General features: G+C 36.6%; 1 protein-coding gene across 1 annotated transcript in view; it reads left to right on the plus strand.

Moving 5' to 3' along the window:
* Positions 1-6870: 6870 nt before the first annotated feature.
* Positions 6871-22084, plus strand: part of als2a (alsin Rho guanine nucleotide exchange factor ALS2 a) — a 29905-nt gene continuing 14691 nt past the window's right edge. Inside the window, 15 exon segments of the mRNA XM_016287301.1 lie at positions 6871-7074; positions 7152-7215; positions 7362-7537; positions 8305-9657; positions 10999-11167; positions 11275-11371; positions 12288-12365; positions 12466-12654; positions 13780-13951; positions 14051-14240; positions 14325-14390; positions 14483-14645; positions 14726-14857; positions 17878-18006; positions 18106-18129. Coding sequence (XP_016142787.1) covers positions 7193-7215; positions 7362-7537; positions 8305-9657; positions 10999-11167; positions 11275-11371; positions 12288-12365; positions 12466-12654; positions 13780-13951; positions 14051-14240; positions 14325-14390; positions 14483-14645; positions 14726-14857; positions 17878-18006; positions 18106-18129 — 2961 coding nt within the window. The 5' untranslated portion in view covers positions 6871-7074; positions 7152-7192.

The following is a 22084-nucleotide window of genomic DNA, read 5'->3' on the forward strand; positions in this document are numbered from 1 at the left end:
CCATATCCACTGATTGGCTTCATCACTCTGTCTCCTCTCCACCAGTAAGCTGGTGTGTGGTGGGCGTTCTGGCGCACTATGGCTGCCGTTGCATCATCCAGGTGGATGCTGCACACTGGTAGTGGTTGAGGAGAGACCCCCCCCCACATGATTGTAAAGTGCTTTGGGTGTACAGCAATGCACAATAACGCGCTATACAAATACATCATTCATTCATTTAAAACTCAGAGCTGTTATTATGCCAAATGGAGGTTTCAAAAAGCATTGGAAAAAAGGGTGCCGTTAATTGTGTCCAATGTGTATTAGAGAAAAACATTTATGTCATAATGATATTTCCCCCCATTTTAAATTCTTATTCTCCAATGAAAGGTTAGATTTATGTGAATGTGATTTCTGGATTTTTTTTCCCTCATTTTGTCTCTCATAGTTGAGGTATACCTATGATGAAAATTACAGGCCTCTCTCATCTTTTTAAGTGGGAGAACTTGCACAATTGGTGGCTGACTAAATACTTTTTTCCCCCACTGTATATAAATATATATAAATTAAAATGTTGTCATCATTTACTCACCCTCATGTTTTTCCAAACCTGTATGAGTTTCTTTCTTATGTTGAACATAAAAGAAGATATTTTGCTGGTATGAAGAATGCTGGTAATCAAACAGTTGATGGTCCCTCTTGACTTCCGTAGTATTTCTTTCCCTACTATGGAAGTCAGTGGGGACCAACAATTGTTTGGTTCTTCAAAATATTATCTTTTATGTTCAACATAAGAAAGAAATGTATACAGGTTTGGAACGACATGAGGGTGAGTAAACAATGACAAAATTAAAATTTTTGTGTGAACTATTCTTTAAATAATGATAACCATTTGAACCATAAAGTGTTAACAATATTTATTAGAAATTGTTAAGTTGGAAGTGTCCTAAGCAAAGCTCATCACATAAAATCCTTAAACTCAGTTATTTAAGTATCTCTCTCACTCTCACACACACACACACACACACACACATCTTTGCTCTTTTTCTTAACACGTGTTAAAGCAATGAATACTACAGCCATCTCCTCACATTTGTCCCCATGATGTTGCACTGAGGCCTCCGTTTCACCCTCCACTGCTATGCTCTCATTCCTCAGCCGGCTCTCCTACACCCCCTCCATCCCCCTCTCCATCCAGGGCTCGATGCGCTACATCATCCACCCCCATCCACACACCGCGCAACCCACCTCATTTCCCTCTGCCCATCACACCCGCCACATGTCTGGCTTTGATCACTGATCCACCGCTATGGGACTGTGATGGGTGTAGAGGCCAGGATCTCTCCCCCTGGTTCCCCAAAGAGACCTCAGCACTCTTCTGAGTCCAGCTGCTTCCTCTGCCTGCAGAATGATGGAAACGAGCAGGATCAGAGCATTCAGCGCATCACTCACCAATTTGCTTAGAGCAGCATTTGTTGAAATGATGTCTCCCGTGGTTATTGCATCATGCAGCCGCTAAATGATCTGCACACTAGAGAATGTGTACTGGAATCAAGCGAAGTGATAAATATGCTTCAATTGTTGTAAATAAGACTGTTTTAGTCATTTTTCAAAAGATTTTGGTCCATTGTGTAAAGTGAAATTGCTTGTGGCCTAGTCATGTAAAGGCCAAATGCACAGTCTGTGAAATTTATGAAAAAAACATAACAAACAAACACTTTGGTGGTCACCCTGTTGGTCTTATTATTATTATTAGTATTATTATGTTTGGGGATAGTTAAAACACTTAGTTTTAACTTTTTTGTGTGTTTGTTTTTTGCTGTATTTATTTGCCACTTAAAAAAAATATATATATTTTTTTGTTTGTTTATCCCCCCCCCCCCACACACATTTACAGTATCTACTGCATATCAAAGTTGGAATTTACATCTTATACCTAAGCTGTATAAATTATTATAAAGTGTTATTGCTGTTGTTACAAGATACCACACTAGGATTTATGCATTTTAAATGAAAAAAGTAAAAATAAAATAAACTATATATTTCTAGAACACTAAAGAAGTTGGAGAAATTATTGAACAAATATAAAACATAGGCTACTGTGTGTGTGTGTGTGTGTGAGAGAGTGAGAGTGAGAGTGTGAGTGTACTGGTATATATGGTTTACGAGGAAACAAATGTGTATGGGTACTTCAACGTAAACATGGTTTATGAGGACACTACTTGAGTCCCCGTAAAACAAAAGGCTTAAAAAACATACAAAACGGTGTTTTATGAAATTCAAAAATTGCCAGTAGTTTTCTGTAAGGGGTAGGTTTAGGTGTAGGGCAATAGAAAATACAGTTTGTACAGAATAAAAACCATTACGCCTATGGAGAGTCCCCGTAAACCACAAATGCGTGTGTGTGTGAGAAAAATGTTAACATTTAAAAGTTTTCAAGTAAAAAATGTCACTGAATAAACCCAAATACATTAACTTATACCACCAAAGCTACTTTATATGGGTTAAATCTGGCAGAAATAGCTCTTTAATGCAGTTACAGGTTAACACTTTTTACAGTATGCATTTAAACATTGTCCCATTTTGTGACATTTTTTTAATAAATTAAGTAAATGGTGAGAGTACTATTACAGATCACCCCATCTGCTCAAACAGTTTCAAGCATAACACATCTAATTAAAAAAAGAAAATCAGCTGTTTCAGATAATACCAGCTCTGGTAATTTTGTTTTACCACTTTTTTTTTTTGAGTTTACCACTAGCAACAGCCAGCATGGAGAATCATATAGTTTGAGATGGTCTTTCCAGCAGGACGGGTTAAAAGTTAAATAAAAGTCCAGGTTTTTTGAGAGTCTCTTGGTCACTGCTGTCATGTCGCAGCTCATCTAGCTGTCTGAAACTGGAAAAGCAGCAAGACTGAAGTTTCATTTTAGATAGTTCAAAAGAGTACCAGTAAATACACAAGAAACAGCACAGGTGGGCTGCAGTGCTGGTGAAGTGCTTTATTTTGGCTCATGCGAGGTCATTGGCTCAGGTCTTTGTTAGGTTGGACCACAGTCAGTGCATGAGTTTACTGCGGTTCACACTCGATCATTAATGCAGAAACACATTGAACACACATTCTGTTCCCACACAGATGAACACACAGCGCAGGAGACCAGATGCAGATAAGCCCTGATACAAGGGCTGTATTAGAAGCACATGCTGATGGAATAAAGGACAGCAGAGAGCTGTGTGAAAGCATGACGACAGACACTAAGTGACATAATGACCAATGAATGGTGGCAGAAGGGTCGCCGCACCCACAGCGTGAAACAACAGTAAAACATTTGAAATTACAGGAGAGATCTACTATCCCCCAATTTGTAAGACAAAGCAACATGTGAAAATGATCTTCTTAATCAGCATTTTTGTGTAGATTTCCAATAGAAACATCCTTTACTGAAGAGCAAATATGGAAAATAATAGAGCTATATATTTTGACCATTTTTTTACTTTACTTTTACTTTATTTTGTTTATTTTATGTTTAAACGTTTTTTTTTTTTTACTGGAAAAAAATGTAAAAATACACTAATTAAAAATGATATTCTCAATAAAACAAATTTTTAGAGATCAGGTGAAAGTCTTGGAATAATTTTAGATTTTTAAATGTTTTTGAAAAAGTCTCTTATGCTCATCAAGGCTGCATTTATTCAAAAATACAAACAGTACTAAATCAGTAATATAAACAGTAATATTTTGAAATATTATGAAAATTTTAAATAACTGTTTTCTATTTGAATATACTTAAAATGTAGTTTATTCCTGTGATGGTAAAACTGAATTTCCAGCAGCCGTTACTCCAGTCTTCAGTGTCACATGATCCTTCAGAAATCATTCTGATATCTTCTAACATTTATTTTAAATTGCAATAATATTACTGTTTTTACTATATTTTTATCTAATAAATGATGCCTTGGTGAATACTAAAACTGAAAAAAATTCAAAAACATTCACTGGCAGTGTATTCTCTGAAAATAAGTCTTAGTTAGTTTTGTTTCTCAGTTTTTTTTAACTATTACTGAAGAGCATAATACAAATATTAATTGAAACAATGAATGTTTTTTACAGTATGTTTATCCTTACCATTATTGTTATCATCATCGCAGCGGTGAACTTACTCAGGAAGGTTCTAATTAATTATATGTAAAGGGGTTTTATAAATGACTTGTGAAGAAATGCTTGGCAATGGGTGTGAAATATTCCTAAAATTCCCATCCAATACTTGTCTAGTTAAATCAGTGCTGAATTAACTAATTCCCCCCATATCTCCACAGCGTGAAAGAGAACAGATGCAGAGGTCGAGCGAGGCCTGACACATGCTGAGAGTGACAGACAGACTTAACTAATTGGTCTAAACAGACAAGGTGACCATTACACATGCTTGAGTCTGCACGGCCTGATGGGTCCACTTACAGAAGCAGGACAGATGTGTTGTGAAGTTCAACCTACATGCCCTCTCTCTCTCTCTCTCTCTCTCTCTCTCACACACACACACACACACCCCTTTCCTCTCCCAACATTCCGTGTTAGTGTTTATGACCACACATACTAAAATGTAGGGCCAAGTTCCACAGGGCAAAGTTGTGTGTTTTATATAGAAAACACTAAAAGCGAAAACAAGCTGAGATCACGAACGAGAGCTTCGGGGAGGAGATGTGGAGGGTGTGCGTGTGAGACTCTGGGCTCCTGCGGGTGTCCTGCAGAGATATCTTATACCTGCCAATCCTTCGCTGGCTTTTTTACTGCTCGTGGTTTCTCCTCCCCAAACCCAAGTCGTTTTACTGTTTTCTATTTTATGTTACTTGCTGTTGTCCTTTTTTTCCTCCTCCAAGACAACTTTTATGTGATATTATGGTTTTTTAGAGTGTGGTTGTCTGAGTCTTGTTCTGTCAGACAGATCGTTTCAGTTTTGTTGCTGTTGTTTTGGTTTGTTGGGCAAAAACTGAGGTCATTTGGAAGTTATGACATAAGGTAGGTTTTAGCGTTATGTGAGGGATTGAAGGGTCTGGAGAGATTCTGGATGAAGGAATTGTCTCTGATCTCTTGCCAGGTGCTCTCTAACCTCATCAGGCATTATAGGAGAAACCACAGCCACATGCCACAGCCATATCACCCTGCAGCCCAAGACTGATTGCCCACTGAAGCTAAGCAGGGTTGAGCCTGGTCAGTACCTGGATGGGAGACCTCCTGGGAAAACTAGGTTGCTGCTGGAAGAGGTGTTAGTGAGGCCAGCAGGGGGTGCTCACCCTGTGGTCTGTGTGGGTCCTAACGCCCCAGTACAGTGATGGGGACACTATACTGTCAAAAAGCAACGTCCTTCGGATGAGACGAGGTCCTGACTCTCTGTGGTCACAAAAAATCCCATAGCCCTTCTCGTAAAGAGTAGGGGTGTAACCATTTCACTACCATTTCAAGTGAGGTGCTACGCCTTTGACCAGCCAAATCTCAGAGGACTAACTTTATTAGCCATGAAACCATTACAGGATAGTTCATGGTATACTTCGACGTGAAAGAGATTTCAGCTAATATAAATGTACTAGTAGTGTTGTGCCCCCTGCTGGCGAAGCACATTGCATTTTCCTGATGAAGAAAAAAACCCATGAACAGTCACCATGATGACAAGAAGTTTCACACTTTTCTAATTTTATCATATCATGCTTTTAATCCTCGTAGTATTTGTATGATTCAGAGTGACACGTGAGTCTGCACTATTGCTGAGTCGTAATTAATGGCTCTTAAGCATGGGGTCTCTTTGATGGACAGTAGAATGTTAAACCACATAGGGCCTCAGAAATGCTTAGAATGCGGAGAATGTTATGCATGCAGGAGGATGGAGAAAAAGCCTACTGTTGCATATATGATATGCAAATTTCTAAGGCCTCCAAATGATCAACTGGATCAAAACTTTGCTGTAAAACCTGTTGCACACAAACAGCTATGTCCCTTTTGTCGTCTGATTGACAGTGGCCTTTTTGCTGTGAAATCTTTACTGTTTGTTTATAAAGTAAATGTAAGAATAACTTTTATATTGATAGAAATTTTTTAACAAGTTTTTTTCTTCATATTTTCACTATATTAATGAGCCATAAAAGCCTGATGTGATGCACAACAAAACACACATATGCAAACTATATCGTAGGCTATTATATTTTGTCTAAACGTTTAACAAACAATCAAAAAATATTTTTCTGAACATGTCTTTACAGGTGTAAATACTTAGGTTAAATGAAAAACGTTGTAAATGCTGAATGGTTAACTGGTCAACGCTATTAGAATGTGAAATATTAAAATATGTTACACATTTTTGTTTCAAATGTCTCAAACAAACGCAAATGATTTGTTGTGAAGTGAGTTTCTGAACGACTTTTACGATTACATGCACTCATCACATTTGTTTATGATTTTCTTTATTGTTTTAATGATTTTCTTTAATGAAAATACACACTATCCTTCATCTAAATGGCATATTTAATGATACCAATATCAATTTGAAAGCAATTTTATTGGTTGGATTGCTTGAAATAATACTTTGGATTGCCAAAATACCAACACACACCAATTTAAATAAACACAAAAATAAAATTCAAATTCAAAACAGTGTGCTGCTCAAAAGAGCGTTGCTGCAACGTGTTCCCATAACAGTTGCATTTGACCTTTATTTACATTTAATCAACTATTTTCACAGTTTCCTGATTATACATGCATCTCCAAGGTTAAAGAAATCGGAATAATAAAGTTTTACATGATTTTCAGACAACATTCGCGTTTCCTAAATCTGTACAATGAGACTACTATGACCCTCCGCGCTTTCCGTCGTTCCCACAACAAACTTCAAGTTGAGTCGCGAGCATTTTTTTTAGATATCAAAAGCGGACAGCCATTCTCACGTAAGCTACCGCAAGATGTTACGTTTCTCTAAAAAAACAGTGTGCACAGTTTTGTAAGTACGTTACGCTTATTGAACTTAAACGAGCTTAACAACTTTCTGTTTACTCTCTTGGGCGGTTTTAATGTGTCAGAAGCTGAATTTCGATAAACATCTCGTCAGTGCTTGTAAGTGTTAGTAAGGGCGTGTGTCAGTTACTTTCGCTTGTGAAGTCCGTTTTAAATCACTATTTTATGTCATTTAGATGCTGGAGTGGCTGTCACACCGTCTGAAATGGATTAAATCATGCCGATGGAGGAACAGCGCTGGTGTGTACTCATTTCTGTTATAATGTGTTACTATTTGAAAGTGCTTTCTGTCATTATTTATTCGCTGCTGTCTCGTTACAAACCGGCATGCTGTTATTTTCCCGTCCATTTGAACGCACAATTAATTTTTGGGAATGTTTACCCAGCTCTTTGCATCAGTTACTCAGTTCCAGCTCTGGAGAAGAGGAGGGCTCTAGAGAGAAAGGTGTGCTCTACAGATGGCAGGGCTATTTCTGCAGGGTGACCCCAGAGAGACTGCTGCTGTCCAGGCCAGTGCTTCATGCTGCACTGGGGACTTTACATGGACTTCTGCTGACAGAAGGTCAGAAGCAAGCTGTAAATGAAGATGAAATGACCACATAATTCAGTTGCATACTGTTGTAGTCAAGAGTTTACATGCACCTTGCAGAATCTGGAAAATCTGGGATTTAAAAAAAAATGAATAAGAAGGATCTTAAAAATGGCATGTTTTTGTCAGTACTGTATGATTTTGAGATCCATCTTTTCACCGTAAGGACAACTGAGGCACTCATCATAACACAACAGTCGCAAACGTTTTGGGCATTCATTGATGCTCAAGAAAGTAACATGAGGAAAGAGAAGTCTTTTTGAAGTTGATGATCAGGGTACTTTTTCTTTTTTTACCGTTTGGGAAACATGTAAGTATCTAGTTTAACTTCTGAAAGACAGTATTAAAATATGAGCTTTAGACAGAATAAGAAAAATATACATGTCTTCATCTTTTTTTAAAGTTTGCAGATTCTGCGAGGTGTATGGAATTTATACGTCGTAGGATAAAATTGATCTTTTATAGTTTTTCATTTAATTTATTCCTCTGAGATATATTAGTTGAGTTTTTGTTTTGTAACAAATCAGTAAAATTTTACATTTTCATGGCTGTGTTTCACCCTCTTCTGGCCCCTTAAATATGTTGTTTTAATCTGCAGGAAATTGTATTTTCTCATAAATTTTCTGTTTAATTGTATTTATTTATTTAGTAATAGTACCAATCCTTCTTCCTGACTGATCTGACTGAAGACTGGTCTCTTGGACAGTATTGTGTAATTGTCAAACATGTTTCTCTCTCAGATGGGCATGTGTATAATTTTGGCGAGCAGCCATGGAAACGAGTCGAATCTCAGCCTGCCGGCCCTGTTATAGAGAGCGCCCTGAGCGGTCAGTGTGTGATCTCTGTGTCAGCGGGCAGCTATCACTGTTCTGCTGTAACGGAGGATGGCCTCATCCACATGTGGGGGGAGAACTCTCATGGCCAGTGTGGCGTCTCTGGAATGGACCAGGTACCCAGTCCCACTCCCGTTAATGTGGTGGATGGCGAGATCCATCCTCCGCAACTGGTCCAAGTCCTGAATGTAGCCTGCGGAGCGCAGCACACTCTGGCCCTGTCAAGAAAGCAGGAGGTGTGGGCATGGGGTAGTGGCTGCCAGCTGGGACTAGTCACCAATATATTCCCGGTATGGAAACCCCAGAAAGTGGAGCATCTTGTGGGAAGATATGTGGTTCAGATCGCTTGTGGTGGGTTTCACAGCCTGGCTCTGGTTCAGATTATTTCTCCCCCAGAGTACAGTCAGCAAGCTCGGGATAGATGTGGGCAGTGTAAGCCGAGCCTTTACACCATGACTGGCAAGGATGACCATGTTGTTATCTCTGATGAGCATTACTGCCCACTTGGAGTGGAACTGACTGATTCTAAAGAAGGTCGAAGGTCAGGACAGAGTTCTCCAGCCCAGACACCACAAAGCAAAAACTCCTCACCCCACTTCGAAGTATCCCCGTTGACATTGAAGAACATCTGCGAAGACTCAGGTTTTTCAGACAGATCTCAGCAAAATACAACAAGCCAGGAGTCTCAACCAGTCCCTGCCTTATCTGAAACCGGACATGCACGTCTACGACGAACCAAAAGCAATCCCTACCCTGATGAGCAAGCTCTGACAGACTACCTCAAAAGAATTTCAGACCAGACCCTCGCCGAGCAGCCCGAGGCCACCTCTTTGGGAGGTTCCCATCCTCCGAGCCGTCAGTCGTCACTTACATGTCCTTTGCGATCAGACCAAAGTGATGAGCTTACACTATGTCCCTCTTCACCAGCACTGAGTCGAACTGATATCAGATACAGACAACGCTGTGCATCAGATACTGTCACAGACCGGAAACACTCTCTCCATTTAATACCAACACTGGATTCCACTTCTGATGATTCTTCACTGCACTCAAGTGTGGATGGAGGCGTTTACATCAGTGACCACGTGATTAGCAATGGATGTTTATTTGAGTCTTGTGAGGAGGGAGGAGGGGCAGCTGGAATGGACTTCTGTCCAGCAGATCCTCTTCAAGTCAAGAAGAGCACCAGTCTGACGGACATCACGTTAGAGGATGCTGAAGCACGTAATCGCAGAGGGTCTTTACCTGGCTTCTCTCCAGGTATTGTGGGCGTTAGCCAACTGGATATTATTATAGTGGTGAGAAATGAGCAGAATTTGCAAAACCAATGTAGAAATGCAAGAAAGAAAAAAAACATTTAAATTAGCAAAATAAATGAATGTACATTTTTCAGTAACCATGCAGTAAATTTTTCATCAACTGGCTTCAGCTTGCCATCCATATTGTTGAGCAATGGTAAGAACATATGTGACCTTGGAGCACAAAACCAGTCATAAGTGTCAATTTTTTTGAAATAGAGATTTACACATCACATGACAGCTGAATAAATAAGCTTTCCATTGTATATTTGGCCGAGATACAACTATTTGAATATCTGGAATCTGAGGATGTAAAAAATCCAATTATTGAGAAAATTGCCTTTAAAGTTGTCCAAATGAAGTTCTTATCAATGCATATTACTAATCAAAAATTAGGTTTTGATATATTTACGGTAGGAAATTTACAAAATATCTTCATGGAACATAACCTTTACTTAATATCCTAATGATTTTTTGCATAAAAAAAAAAATCGATAATTTTGACCCATACAGTGTATTGTTGATTTATTGCTACAAATATGGCCGTGCTACTTATGACTGGTTTTGTGGTCCAGGGTCACATATGACCTGCCAAATACTATGTACTTTAACTTGCTACTATTTAAATCATATGCATTTTTTTATGCAAAACACTTTCACTTGCAGAAGAAATGAATCGACTGCACACAGGGTATTTCTGCAATGGCATCGGTTACTGAAAGCTTTACTTTTGCATGATGCTGCATCCACATTGACCGTATTTCCAAGAGCACTGTCATATTGGTCAACGAGACAAAAAGTTACCGAGTGCACTTTTAATTGATAGTTCACCCAAAAGTGAACATTGTGTTATAATTTACTCACCCTCATGTTGTTCCAAACCTGTATGACTTACTTGCTTACACTTTATTTTAAGTTGTCCTTGTTACAGTGTAAATATACATTAATTAACCTACATGTACTTACCATATAGGTAGGGTTAGGATTTAGTGTTACTTGCATGTAATTATGCATAATTTATTGTTATTATAATAGTAAGTACATGTAACGTGCAACATGGACACTTGCCACTTATTCTTTAGAACACAAAATTAGATATTTTGAGAAGTGTTTTTGTCTATACAATGGAAGTTAAAGGTCACCAAAACTGTTTAGGTTCCAGGTTTAAGTAATTTTTTACAGAAATTACAGAATTATTATTTTTGGGTGAACTCTCCCTTTAAAAACTTAAGGTTGTAGAAATTCAGTTTATTTATTTGGCTATTTGCATGAAGAGTATTTTTAATACGCTGTTGAATTTCAGTGTCACCTTCTGGTAGTCATCGAACCAACCATTTAAGAGCTGTAGTAGGTGCCAGGACTACTACTACTACCTCAGAATGCAGAAATCTCCTTCCTTCCCTCTACACTGAGGTGTGGAGTTGGGGGAGGGGCCAGGAAGGTCAGCTAGGTCATGGAGACTATTTGCCCAGGTACATTAGAGCCCTCATAAACACATAAGTGTTTTGTTTATGTTTAACTGTTCATGTCCTTGACCACAGTGCATGACTGGAAACATATTTTGGTTTTCCTCCTACAGGTTACAGCCTCTCTGCATCAAGAGCTTAAGTAAAAAGGAAGTTGTCAAGATCACTGCTGGAGCAAATCACTCATTGGCACTGACAGCTCAATGCCAGGTAGAGAGGGACTTCAGAATATTTCTCCTTTCGATTATAGACTGCAACAGTGTCTTCAAAATTATTCAGTAAGGCGTTTTAGGCCTGAACTGGTTCATAGCAAAAATATACATACAAAAATATAAAAAAGATGCAAAGTACAAGACTGTATATTTATAAGGAAATGACTACTGTAATAATCCCTTAAAGCCTTGCAAGTGATGTAACAGCAGCCTGAGTTTCATTTCTGTCATTTTAAATGTTAAAAAAAAAAATTATATCAGAAAACTGTAGTATTGCATTTGAATGGGATTCTTTGCTTTGTAAAAACTTTAAGTAGGTACTAGGTAGCTAACTAATGTTACCCTACCAGCTGTCAAAACATAAGCACAATCCTGCTTGTCATGATTGCCATTATGATAACAGCAACTTCTCTTATCAGAGGCTCTTGTCTCATTATTGTAAGTAGTAGTGTAGTGCTGCTCCTTGAATTTGGCTGTTAAATACAGTGAAGTTGCATATGATTGAACACCTTGTAGCTTACGTTAGGTCTGTTTTGAATGTTTAGGCCACTGTAATTTTAGTTTTATTTATATACTTTACCATTTACTTTTTAGTTTATATGTTTTGCAATTTTGTTGTCATTTTTTTCCTTTTTTAAAATTTACTATAGCTTCAATATATTTTTGTTTAATTTTAAAAATTGTAATACTTCAACTTAAACTTAGTTATTTCTGTTACATGCCAAAGCAACATGTCTAATTTCCATTTAAGCTTTTTAAGTATTTATATTTCATCTTTATTACGATAAGCAAAAATAATTATTAATAGTTTAACTATTAGTATATAGTTATATAGTACCGTATAACAAATGTTTCTGTTCTCTTCTGTCACCTCTTCCTCATAACAATAAGTGTGTATTTCTTCTCTCTCACAGGTTTATTCCTGGGGAAGTGACAAATTTGGACAGCTGGGTCGTATAAATGCTCCTAGCACAGTTCCTAATCTCGCCATGGTAATTTATTGATGATATGCAATCATTTTTTCTGCAGACCTTCCCTTTTAAGGCATACAGTTCCCTGTATTAAAATTAATGCGCTTTTGTGTGACGATAGATTTCTGAGGGTATCCGTGTATGGGACGTGGCAGCAGGGCAAACGCACACTTTGCTGCTGGCTGATGGAGACTGTTACCAGCCCATACTGTACTACAGCGGAGAGCAGGTGCTGGAGAGCACTGACAGCGCTCATCCCCTCTCCGGGACCTACACCCAGACGCCCACCCTTCTGCCCTTCTGCATGAATGTTCGTACAGACCGTTATGACCATTTATTCTGTTGATAGAGTTATTTATTTTTACTGTGTGTAGGCTGTTAGCAAAATAACATCTACATTTATTAGTGTTACACAATTAAACATAAATTATCTGAAGCCATCCTGCTTCACTGTAGAGTACACCATTACAAAACATAGCACAAAATCAGTGACAAAGAAAAAAATATTAATGATTAAATATTTTTTTTTAAATAATAACAAAATAGCCAAAAAAAAATAGGCCTTCCAAAATACATCTAAAAATAAAACTACTTTTAATTATATTATTTGATGTATTTTTGTTAATAAATCTAAAAGAAAATAGCAGTCTTAGATGAAAAACTAAATTAAAATTGGAAATGTTGCTGTGTCAAGTGAAATTCATTGAACTACTAAAAATAACTATTAAATGAATAAAATTAAATAAACTAGTGCCGTCAAATGATTAATCGCATCCAAAATAAAAGTTTTTGTTTACATAATATATGTATGTGTACTGTGTATGAGTATTGTGTATATATAAATACACACACATACAGTATATATATTTAAAATATTTACATGTATTTAAATGCATACATTTATATTCGTATTTATAAATGTATATTCAATTTGTTATATATAAATATATTATATAAACATAAAATTTTTCTTAAATATATACATGCATGTGTGTGTATTTATATATACATAATAAATGTACACAGTACACGCATATATATATTATGTAAACAAAAACTTTTATTTTGGATGCGATTAATCGTTTGACAGCACTAAAAACTCATGCTTACACCGAAATAAAAACGAAATCAAAGTATTTGTAAATATTTTTACAAACAATGTAATAGAAAAACACATAACAAAATTACAACTACAAATAAAAATAAAAATGAAGACATATATAAAAATTTAATTCAAAATGTTGATCAAATCTATAATAGTATATAAATAATGAATTGAAACTGCTTTAGATACACTTGAATACATAATTTTCCCAGCAAGTATCAGTGATTGGTTAATGTATAATATACTGGAAGGTAATCACATTCATTTTATTGTGATTTACTGTTATGTAAAGTCGCAATTTACTCTAATTTGTCTGTGTCCTTTGTTTAGATTGGCTATGTGAGTAAAGTGTTTGGGGGAGGACTGAATTGTTTGGCTTTGGCCGATCAAAACGCGATGGGTTTCATAGCTACAATCCATGAACTAGCTTCAGCAGAGAGGAAATTCTACTGCACCCTCAGTAAGGTGAAGAGCAAAATCCTGAGCCCCCTTCTAGCCCGTGGTATGTAACAGATTGTTTTACTCATTGCACATTTTGTTTTGAATTTGTGGATTGTTACTGTTTTTTTATATTGTTTGTACCCACTCTGTTGTAATGTAGCAAGTTTGGCCTTGTCTCTGGGTCAGTCCTCCATGTTGCTGTTTCAAGAGATGGCTGGTAGTTTCAGCAAGCTTTGCCATCTGACAGGACAGCACTCGGTATCCCTCACCAACTTCCTGCAGCGAGGCAAAGTGATCAAAACACTGGTCTTGATCAAGAGCACAGACATTTTCATGGACACGTATAAAGAGTAAGTATTCAAACTCAAGAGACGTTAACATCTTTTATATTTTCAAATCTCTATGATAACATCAGTGATGATGTTTATCCTCAGGTACAGCGATCCAGTAGGAAACTTTCTTGTTATGGGAGGATTCCAGTCATTGCTGAAGCCCTCACAGTGCGTTGTCATACTCATTAATGTATCATCTATGGGCATCATTATAATATATGCAAATAATATATTTGGTCATGCATGATCTGTTTCTTCAGAGAATGCTTTGGGAAGAAGCTGGAGTTAATACAGACTCTGCTAGAGTCCAAGGAGAAGAATGCATCACCCTATGATCTGTTAGTCAACTTGTTTTATATGCCCTTGCAGCACCTGCATGGGTATAACAGATTACTTCTAAAACTAGCCCACTGCTTTGAAGTGGTAAGAAAATTATTTTCACTATGCTCTTTAAAGGAATGAAAGTGGCATAAAAATACATAACATAATCTTTTATTTTTTAGAACACTGAGGAATATGATTGGATTCAAAATGGCTGCTCCAAATATGAAGCTTTAGCCTGCCTTGTCAGCAAGCAGAGAAGAGATGCTGAGGCCACTTTCAATTTCTGGAAGAACTTCAAAGGGAAGAATTCGGTATGGTGCAGAATGTGAATAATTAGTTGCAGTCCTGGCTTCTGGTGATGTGCAGTAGTACCTGTCTGCCAGGTCACTGTGCAGCTCCCATAGCTGTTGTTTTTGTTGGATAGCAACATGCTCGTATATGAAGGACTACGTACATTACCGTTTGGGGTTGGAAAGAAGTCTATTTATTTAATCAAAATGTATTTAATCAAAAGTACAATAAAACAGAAATATTGTGATATATTATTGCAATTTAAAATAGAAATATTATAAAACATTATTAGATTTTTTTTATTTGTATATATATATATTTTAAAATGGAATGTATTCCTGTATTGGCAAAGCTGAATTTGCAGCAGCCATTATTCTAGTCTTAAGTGTCACATGATCATTTGATGCTTAAGAAATATTTTACTGTTTTACAGTATTGTACTGTTTTACAGTTTTCAGGATTCTTTGTTGAATATAAATTTCAAAAGAATAGCATTTATTTGAAATAGAAATCTTTTGTAACATCAGTTTTGATTAATGCATCCTTGCTGAGTAAAAGTATTAATTCCTTTATAAAAACTTACTGACCCCAAACTTTTCTACAGTATATCCTCCAACTGAATTGTATTTTTGTTTCACAATAACGTCAATTTGCTTCTATCTTGCTGCATGTCTTGCTCTTTAGTTAAATTCACAATAGTTAGGTGTGCTGTCTAACATTTGAAAGGGGTCATATGATGCTTTTTTAAAGATCATTATTTTGTGTATTTGGTGTAACAGAATATGTTGACATGCTTTAATGTTCAAAAAACACATTCTTTTTCAAATACTGTACATTATTGTAGGTCCTCTATGCCCCGCCTCTCTCAAACGCTTCGTTTTCTATAAAGTCCGTCCTTCCGACAAGCGCAGTCTGCTCTGATTGGCCAGCTGACCCAGTGCATTGTGATTGGCCGAACACCGCAAGCACTCATCGGAAATGTAACGCCCCTTACCATAATCGCGAGCTTCATCTTTCTTACTGTGATGTGACGCCCCCCCCCCCGCTCTCGCTCTCTCTCTCACACACACCGCGCGCACACACACTCACACACGATGCGCAAAACTCCGCATTTGAACAATAGCAAATACTTAAACTAATAACAAAACAGTAGCTGATTCAGAAGCGCCAGATTGTCATAGCAAAGTCAGAATTACCTCCTCTCCTAGGTTCACGAAACGGTCGTCCATAAAATGCATTGCTGTTCTGTTGTAAGTGATCTTAAAGATTCCTAAATGCATCTACTTCTGGAAGGCCAAATAAAGTGCTTTTGCTTTCGCACTGAAACACACAGCGTCTCCCTGACATGCTGCTTCAACACTAACTGCGGTTACTGAAACCACGCCTTCTTTCTTTGCGTGCACATTTGGGCGGCATTATGCTAATATTTCCACATAGTGAGGTAGATATGTGGGGGCGTGTTAGAACGAGCCGTTTTAGGGGGGCGTGGCAGAGTCTTAACTTTGATAAAGAATATCTCTTTGGTTTTGAGACTTTAGTCTTTGCAACTTCAGGGATCTTATCTATGCACAATCAGCTTGTAACACTCCAAAGAGAAAGGAAAACTTGAAATCGCATCATATGACCCCTTTAATGTTTTACAAACTTTTCTGTGCAGTAAGATTCGCTTGTTTGCCCAGCAGCCATTTTAAATGTTTCCATTCAAATGCAAAAAATAATTCATTTGTAAATGAAGTTGAGCGAACACAAAAAGCATATGAAGTTTTGACAGCTGATGCTTTAAGCATTCACATATATAACAAAATTCTCAGCGTGAAAACACCCTCATTAATGAGTAGAGATGTAACGATTCACTCAACTCACGATTCGATTCGAATCACGAATTTGATTTCATGATTCGATTCACTATTTTTTTTTTACAAAATGAGATTTAAGACAAATTATAAATTAAATGTGTCCTTTTATTTTTACAAAACTAAATTGAAATTTTAAAACAAGCTCCAAATCAAATAAATAACACACATAAAATATATCTCTTCATATAAACAAAATAAGGCTTTGTCTGTGCTCTTTCCATTTAAAATGAGAGGCAACTACTGCATTTTAATCACGATCCAAACAAAGATGCTGCATACATGCAACATGAGCAGTTTTTAATCTAAATTAGATTGTATAATTTTGAAATTTGAAGCAAAAATAGAATGGTTTGACTTCAGTTTTGTGAAACTATACATACAAAAATGTCTGCATGAAACAGAAACAGCAGACGAACTGAATGAGACGCAGATACACTCTCTGCCAGCAGGTGGCGCTTAAAGCATTTGCTTGGTTTCGGCTGTAAACGAAGCAAAGCAACGCTGCATTATAAAAAGAAAAAATACCATCTAAACTTTTTTAAAGACTAAGTTCCCTTCAGACATACATTCATATAAACTCCTACCTCTAAATGAATTGCGATTTGTTTAGCATCTCAACCGATTTGAATCGTCACATATTTGAATCGATTTTCAACCGGCTCGCGGTTAATCGTTACATCCCTATAAAATGAGTGCGTGTGAAGAGTACTTGCAGTAACAATCTACTAAGATCAAGGCAAGTAGCAAATTAGATGAACTTTTCATTCTTACCACATATGTTGTCTTTACTAAGCAACAGTTTCTGGGTCAATACGAGAATTGTTTTAATAATCAACTAATAATAAGAAATCTTGGCCTGCTGTAGTGGTTCACGCATAATGCAATATAATCCGCCACTCTGAAAATGTACCAGTGTTTGGCTGGTGTTCATTTCCCTCCCTGTACTTGTGACTGTACAGTATATTACTTCCACTGTATAATGTGGTTAAGTTGGCCTAGTTACTATTTCCTTTAATGAAGTTGAATTGCTCAACGTGCTGCAAGACTAAATAGTGTCAGATATGACCACATAAGTTTCAGATATATTTCTGTTTAGTTAATGTGGAAACCTGTGTGTGGCCGGGTGGATTCATTTGCACACGTTATGTGTCTCCGTTCTCTTTACGTGACATTCTCTTTCTCAGGAATCCCTGCGTAAGCCGTCTCGTCGTCTGGTTTGTGAGAGCAGTAATAAAGCTCTGACGTTACAGAATGCTGGAAGATTCTCTGCCAGCTGGTTCATCCTCTTCAGTGATGTGCTGGTTCATGCACAGGTTAATTCATTTTAACACAAAATTTACCACCCTGTAATTTTCATTACACTCATTTTTCATTTTATTCATGTTTCTTTTATATTGTCTTCATTCATTCAGGGAACTATTCCATCAAAGAAGCTTGTGAGTATTGTGTTTTTAAATTCCTGCTTTCACAGAAGCAGTGTATACTTTATGGCTTGATTTGAGCCTGAAAAAAAAAACATTATAAAACCTGAAATGTCCACATGCTAAGGCCTTTTCGTTTCTTCTTTTTGAATTATCAGCTGGCATCTTTTCCCCTTTTTTTTTTTTTTGCTTCTAATTGAAGTTCATTATTCTGCCAATGAAAGATGCATGTAGAGTCATGCTATATTGTAATCAGATTAATGGAAAGAGTGGGCAACAGAGTTGATAGTGTGAATGTTAAACCTTGCTTTAACATGGAATCTTTATGCACTAACTATTTTGTGCCCAATGTTAAACTTGTTTAAAACCGATCAGTGTGTTGAAGACGTGGCCTGGCAGATAGTGTGCATATTCCAACGTGAATTCAAGTCTTGCTTGTGTCATTTGCAACACATTCTCCCTGTCATTATTAGCCAGCATTGCTTGCTTTTTTTTGCAAAACATTGCTATTTTTGTTGCATTGTTAACTAAAACTACTATACTGTTAAATAAAGCTTAAGTAAAATATAAATGTTAGATGAAAATATGTAAATATTGCATTGGCAAATAACTTGAATAATAAAATTACTAAAACTAATATAAAAATAAAGACATATAGAAATATTAATAAACAAGCCCCAATATAAATGACAGAAACGCATAACAAAATTATTAAAATGAAAACTGAAAATATTAAGATAAAAGCTAGTTCAAAATTTTAATACATGCTGTAATAGTATCAATAATACTAGTACTACATCAGTAAAATGGCAGAAAACCAGAAATGGAACTAAAAAATAATAGTTAGGGCAACTTATAAGACATTTTGATCCTAGTTTTAAACTGGTTTTAAACACTGAATCTCCATTAATTGAAACTTTAAAAATATATCAGTTGTTGTTTTCGAGCGTGCGCACGTGTGTGGTCCAGGTATACCATGTCCCCACAAGGTTAGTAAAACCTGCAATTTTTGATGATGTGGTTACAAAATGTAGATGTCCACGCGTTTTTTTTTTGTATTATTTATTTAGAAAAATTACAAGTGCCCATTTTTTGTAAGTGGTAGGTTTAGGGGTAGGGTTAGTGGATAGAATATAATGTTTGTACAATATAAATGTCTATGTCTATGTAGAGTCATCATAAAACCAAAAAAAACATTATGTGTGTATTTGTCGGGGATGCTGGCATATTGCCTCATATTGCTTTGTGGTTTTTTTAACTTGAACTGTGTATGTTCTGCTGTGATGTTTTCTTTGCACGCTTGGTTGGTCTGTGTTTCTTCTTGGTCTAATTTGCCAGTGGTTTGAAAATGGCAATGACATTTAAATGTTTCAATTCCTCCCTTGTCTGCACACGCTTTTAATAACAGTTTTTTTACAATGTCTAACCACTCACACACCTCAGAGGGGCTCTACTTCACCCATATACTATCATGTCATGCCATAGCACATCATATTGTTCTGTTTCGTTGCATACTTTTTATTTCCTTAAAATGAAATGGATCTTTTTAACTGTTGATTTCTGCCTGTAGTTGTAGTAATATGTTTGGGTGTTGGGTGTGGTTTCCCTTGTGCATGAGTAGTTACATGGGTGTGTGTTCGTGTGAATGGGTGGGTGAAGCTCCTTGAGGAACTGACAGTGTTTAATATGGCTAATGTGTTTTTTTTCTTTCAGGCAAACCAGTTTTATTCACAAATTAGATGCATTTCCTGTTTAAAGGTGCCATAGAATGCATTTATACAATATTTTAAATTGTTCTCTGATATCTACATAGAAGGTATGTGGCATAGGTAAGGGCAAAACATCCCCAGAAACGGTTTTACATGTCCATTTACAACCCTAGAATTTGTCCCTAGAATTAAATGGTCTGTTTTTACCTTATTTGGAAGGGTCATGAATAAAAATGTTGAGCTCTGCTCTGATCGGCTGTTTCACAGTGCGGCTCAATGTTGAGCTCTGCTCTGATTGGCTGTTTCACAGTGTTGCTCATTTCAGTAGCTCACACAGCAGGAAGAAACAGGGAACATATATATATTTCAATACATTCTCTCGCAGTTATATCGTTGGGTAATTATACTGTATATAAAATGTGGGCATCAGGGAACCCACATAAAATAAATGCAGGCATATTAATATGCGGGGCATTAAAACTTATTTCGAATGCACGATGGCTTTTTACTTTCACTTTCGAGATTTGTGATTGCACGTGCTCTGTGTAAACTACTACAGCGACAGTACTTACCACACATTTTACAAGATCAGATGCTTGTCAGTGGTGCTCATTGCATTGTTAACTAAAACTACTATACTGTTAAATAAAGCTTAAGTAAAATATAAATGTTAGATGAAAATATGTAAATATTGCATTGGCAAATAACTTGAATAATAAAATTACTAAAACTAATATAAAAATAAAGACATATAGAAATATTAATAAACAAGCCCCAATATAAATGACAGAAACGCATAACAAAATTATTAAAATGAAAACTGAAAATATTAAGATAAAAGCTAGTTCAAAATTTTAATACATGCTGTAATAGTATCAATAATACTAGTACTACATCAGTAAAATGGCAGAAAACCAGAAATGGAACTAAAAAATAATAGTTAGGGCAACTTATAAGACATTTTGATCCTAGTTTTAAACTGGTTTTAAACACTGAATCTCCATTAATTGAAACTTTAAAAATATATCAGTTGTTGTTTTCGAGCGTGCGCACGTGTGTGGTCCAGGTATACCATGTCCCCACAAGGTTAGTAAAACCTGCAATTTTTGATGATGTGGTTACAAAATGTAGATGTCCACGCGTTTTTTTTTTGTATTATTTATTTAGAAAAATTACAAGTGCCCATTTTTTGTAAGTGGTAGGTTTAGGGGTAGGGTTAGTGGATAGAATATAATGTTTGTACAATATAAATGTCTATGTCTATGTAGAGTCATCATAAAACCAAAAAAAACATTATGTGTGTATTTGTCGGGGATGCTGGCATATTGCCTCATATTGCTTTGTGGTTTTTTTAACTTGAACTGTGTATGTTCTGCTGTGATGTTTTCTTTGCACGCTTGGTTGGTCTGTGTTTCTTCTTGGTCTAATTTGCCAGTGGTTTGAAAATGGCAATGACATTTAAATGTTTCAATTCCTCCCTTGTCTGCACACGCTTTTAATAACAGTTTTTTTACAATGTCTAACCACTCACACACCTCAGAGGGGCTCTACTTCACCCATATACTATCATGTCATGCCATAGCACATCATATTGTTCTGTTTCGTTGCATACTTTTTATTTCCTTAAAATGAAATGGATCTTTTTAACTGTTGATTTCTGCCTGTAGTTGTAGTAATATGTTTGGGTGTTGGGTGTGGTTTCCCTTGTGCATGAGTAGTTACATGGGTGTGTGTTCGTGTGAATGGGTGGGTGAAGCTCCTTGAGGAACTGACAGTGTTTAATATGGCTAATGTGTTTTTTTTCTTTCAGGCAAACCAGTTTTATTCACAAATTAGATGCATTTCCTGTTTAAAGGTGCCATAGAATGCATTTATACAATATTTTAAATTGTTCTCTGATATCTACATAGAAGGTATGTGGCATAGGTAAGGGCAAAACATCCCCAGAAACGGTTTTACATGTCCATTTACAACCCTAGAATTTGTCCCTAGAATTAAATGGTCTGTTTTTACCTTATTTGGAAGGGTCATGAATAAAAATGTTGAGCTCTGCTCTGATCGGCTGTTTCACAGTGCGGCTCAATGTTGAGCTCTGCTCTGATTGGCTGTTTCACAGTGTTGCTCATTTCAGTAGCTCACACAGCAGGAAGAAACAGGGAACATATATATATTTCAATACATTCTCTCGCAGTTATATCGTTGGGTAATTATACTGTATATAAAATGTGGGCATCAGGGAACCCACATAAAATAAATGCAGG

This window comes from Sinocyclocheilus grahami, unplaced genomic scaffold, assembly GCF_001515645.1.
Source record: "Sinocyclocheilus grahami isolate Dianchi unplaced genomic scaffold, SAMN03320097.WGS_v1.1 scaffold220.1, whole genome shotgun sequence".
In the NCBI taxonomy this organism is placed as follows: Eukaryota; Metazoa; Chordata; class Actinopteri; order Cypriniformes; family Cyprinidae; genus Sinocyclocheilus; species Sinocyclocheilus grahami.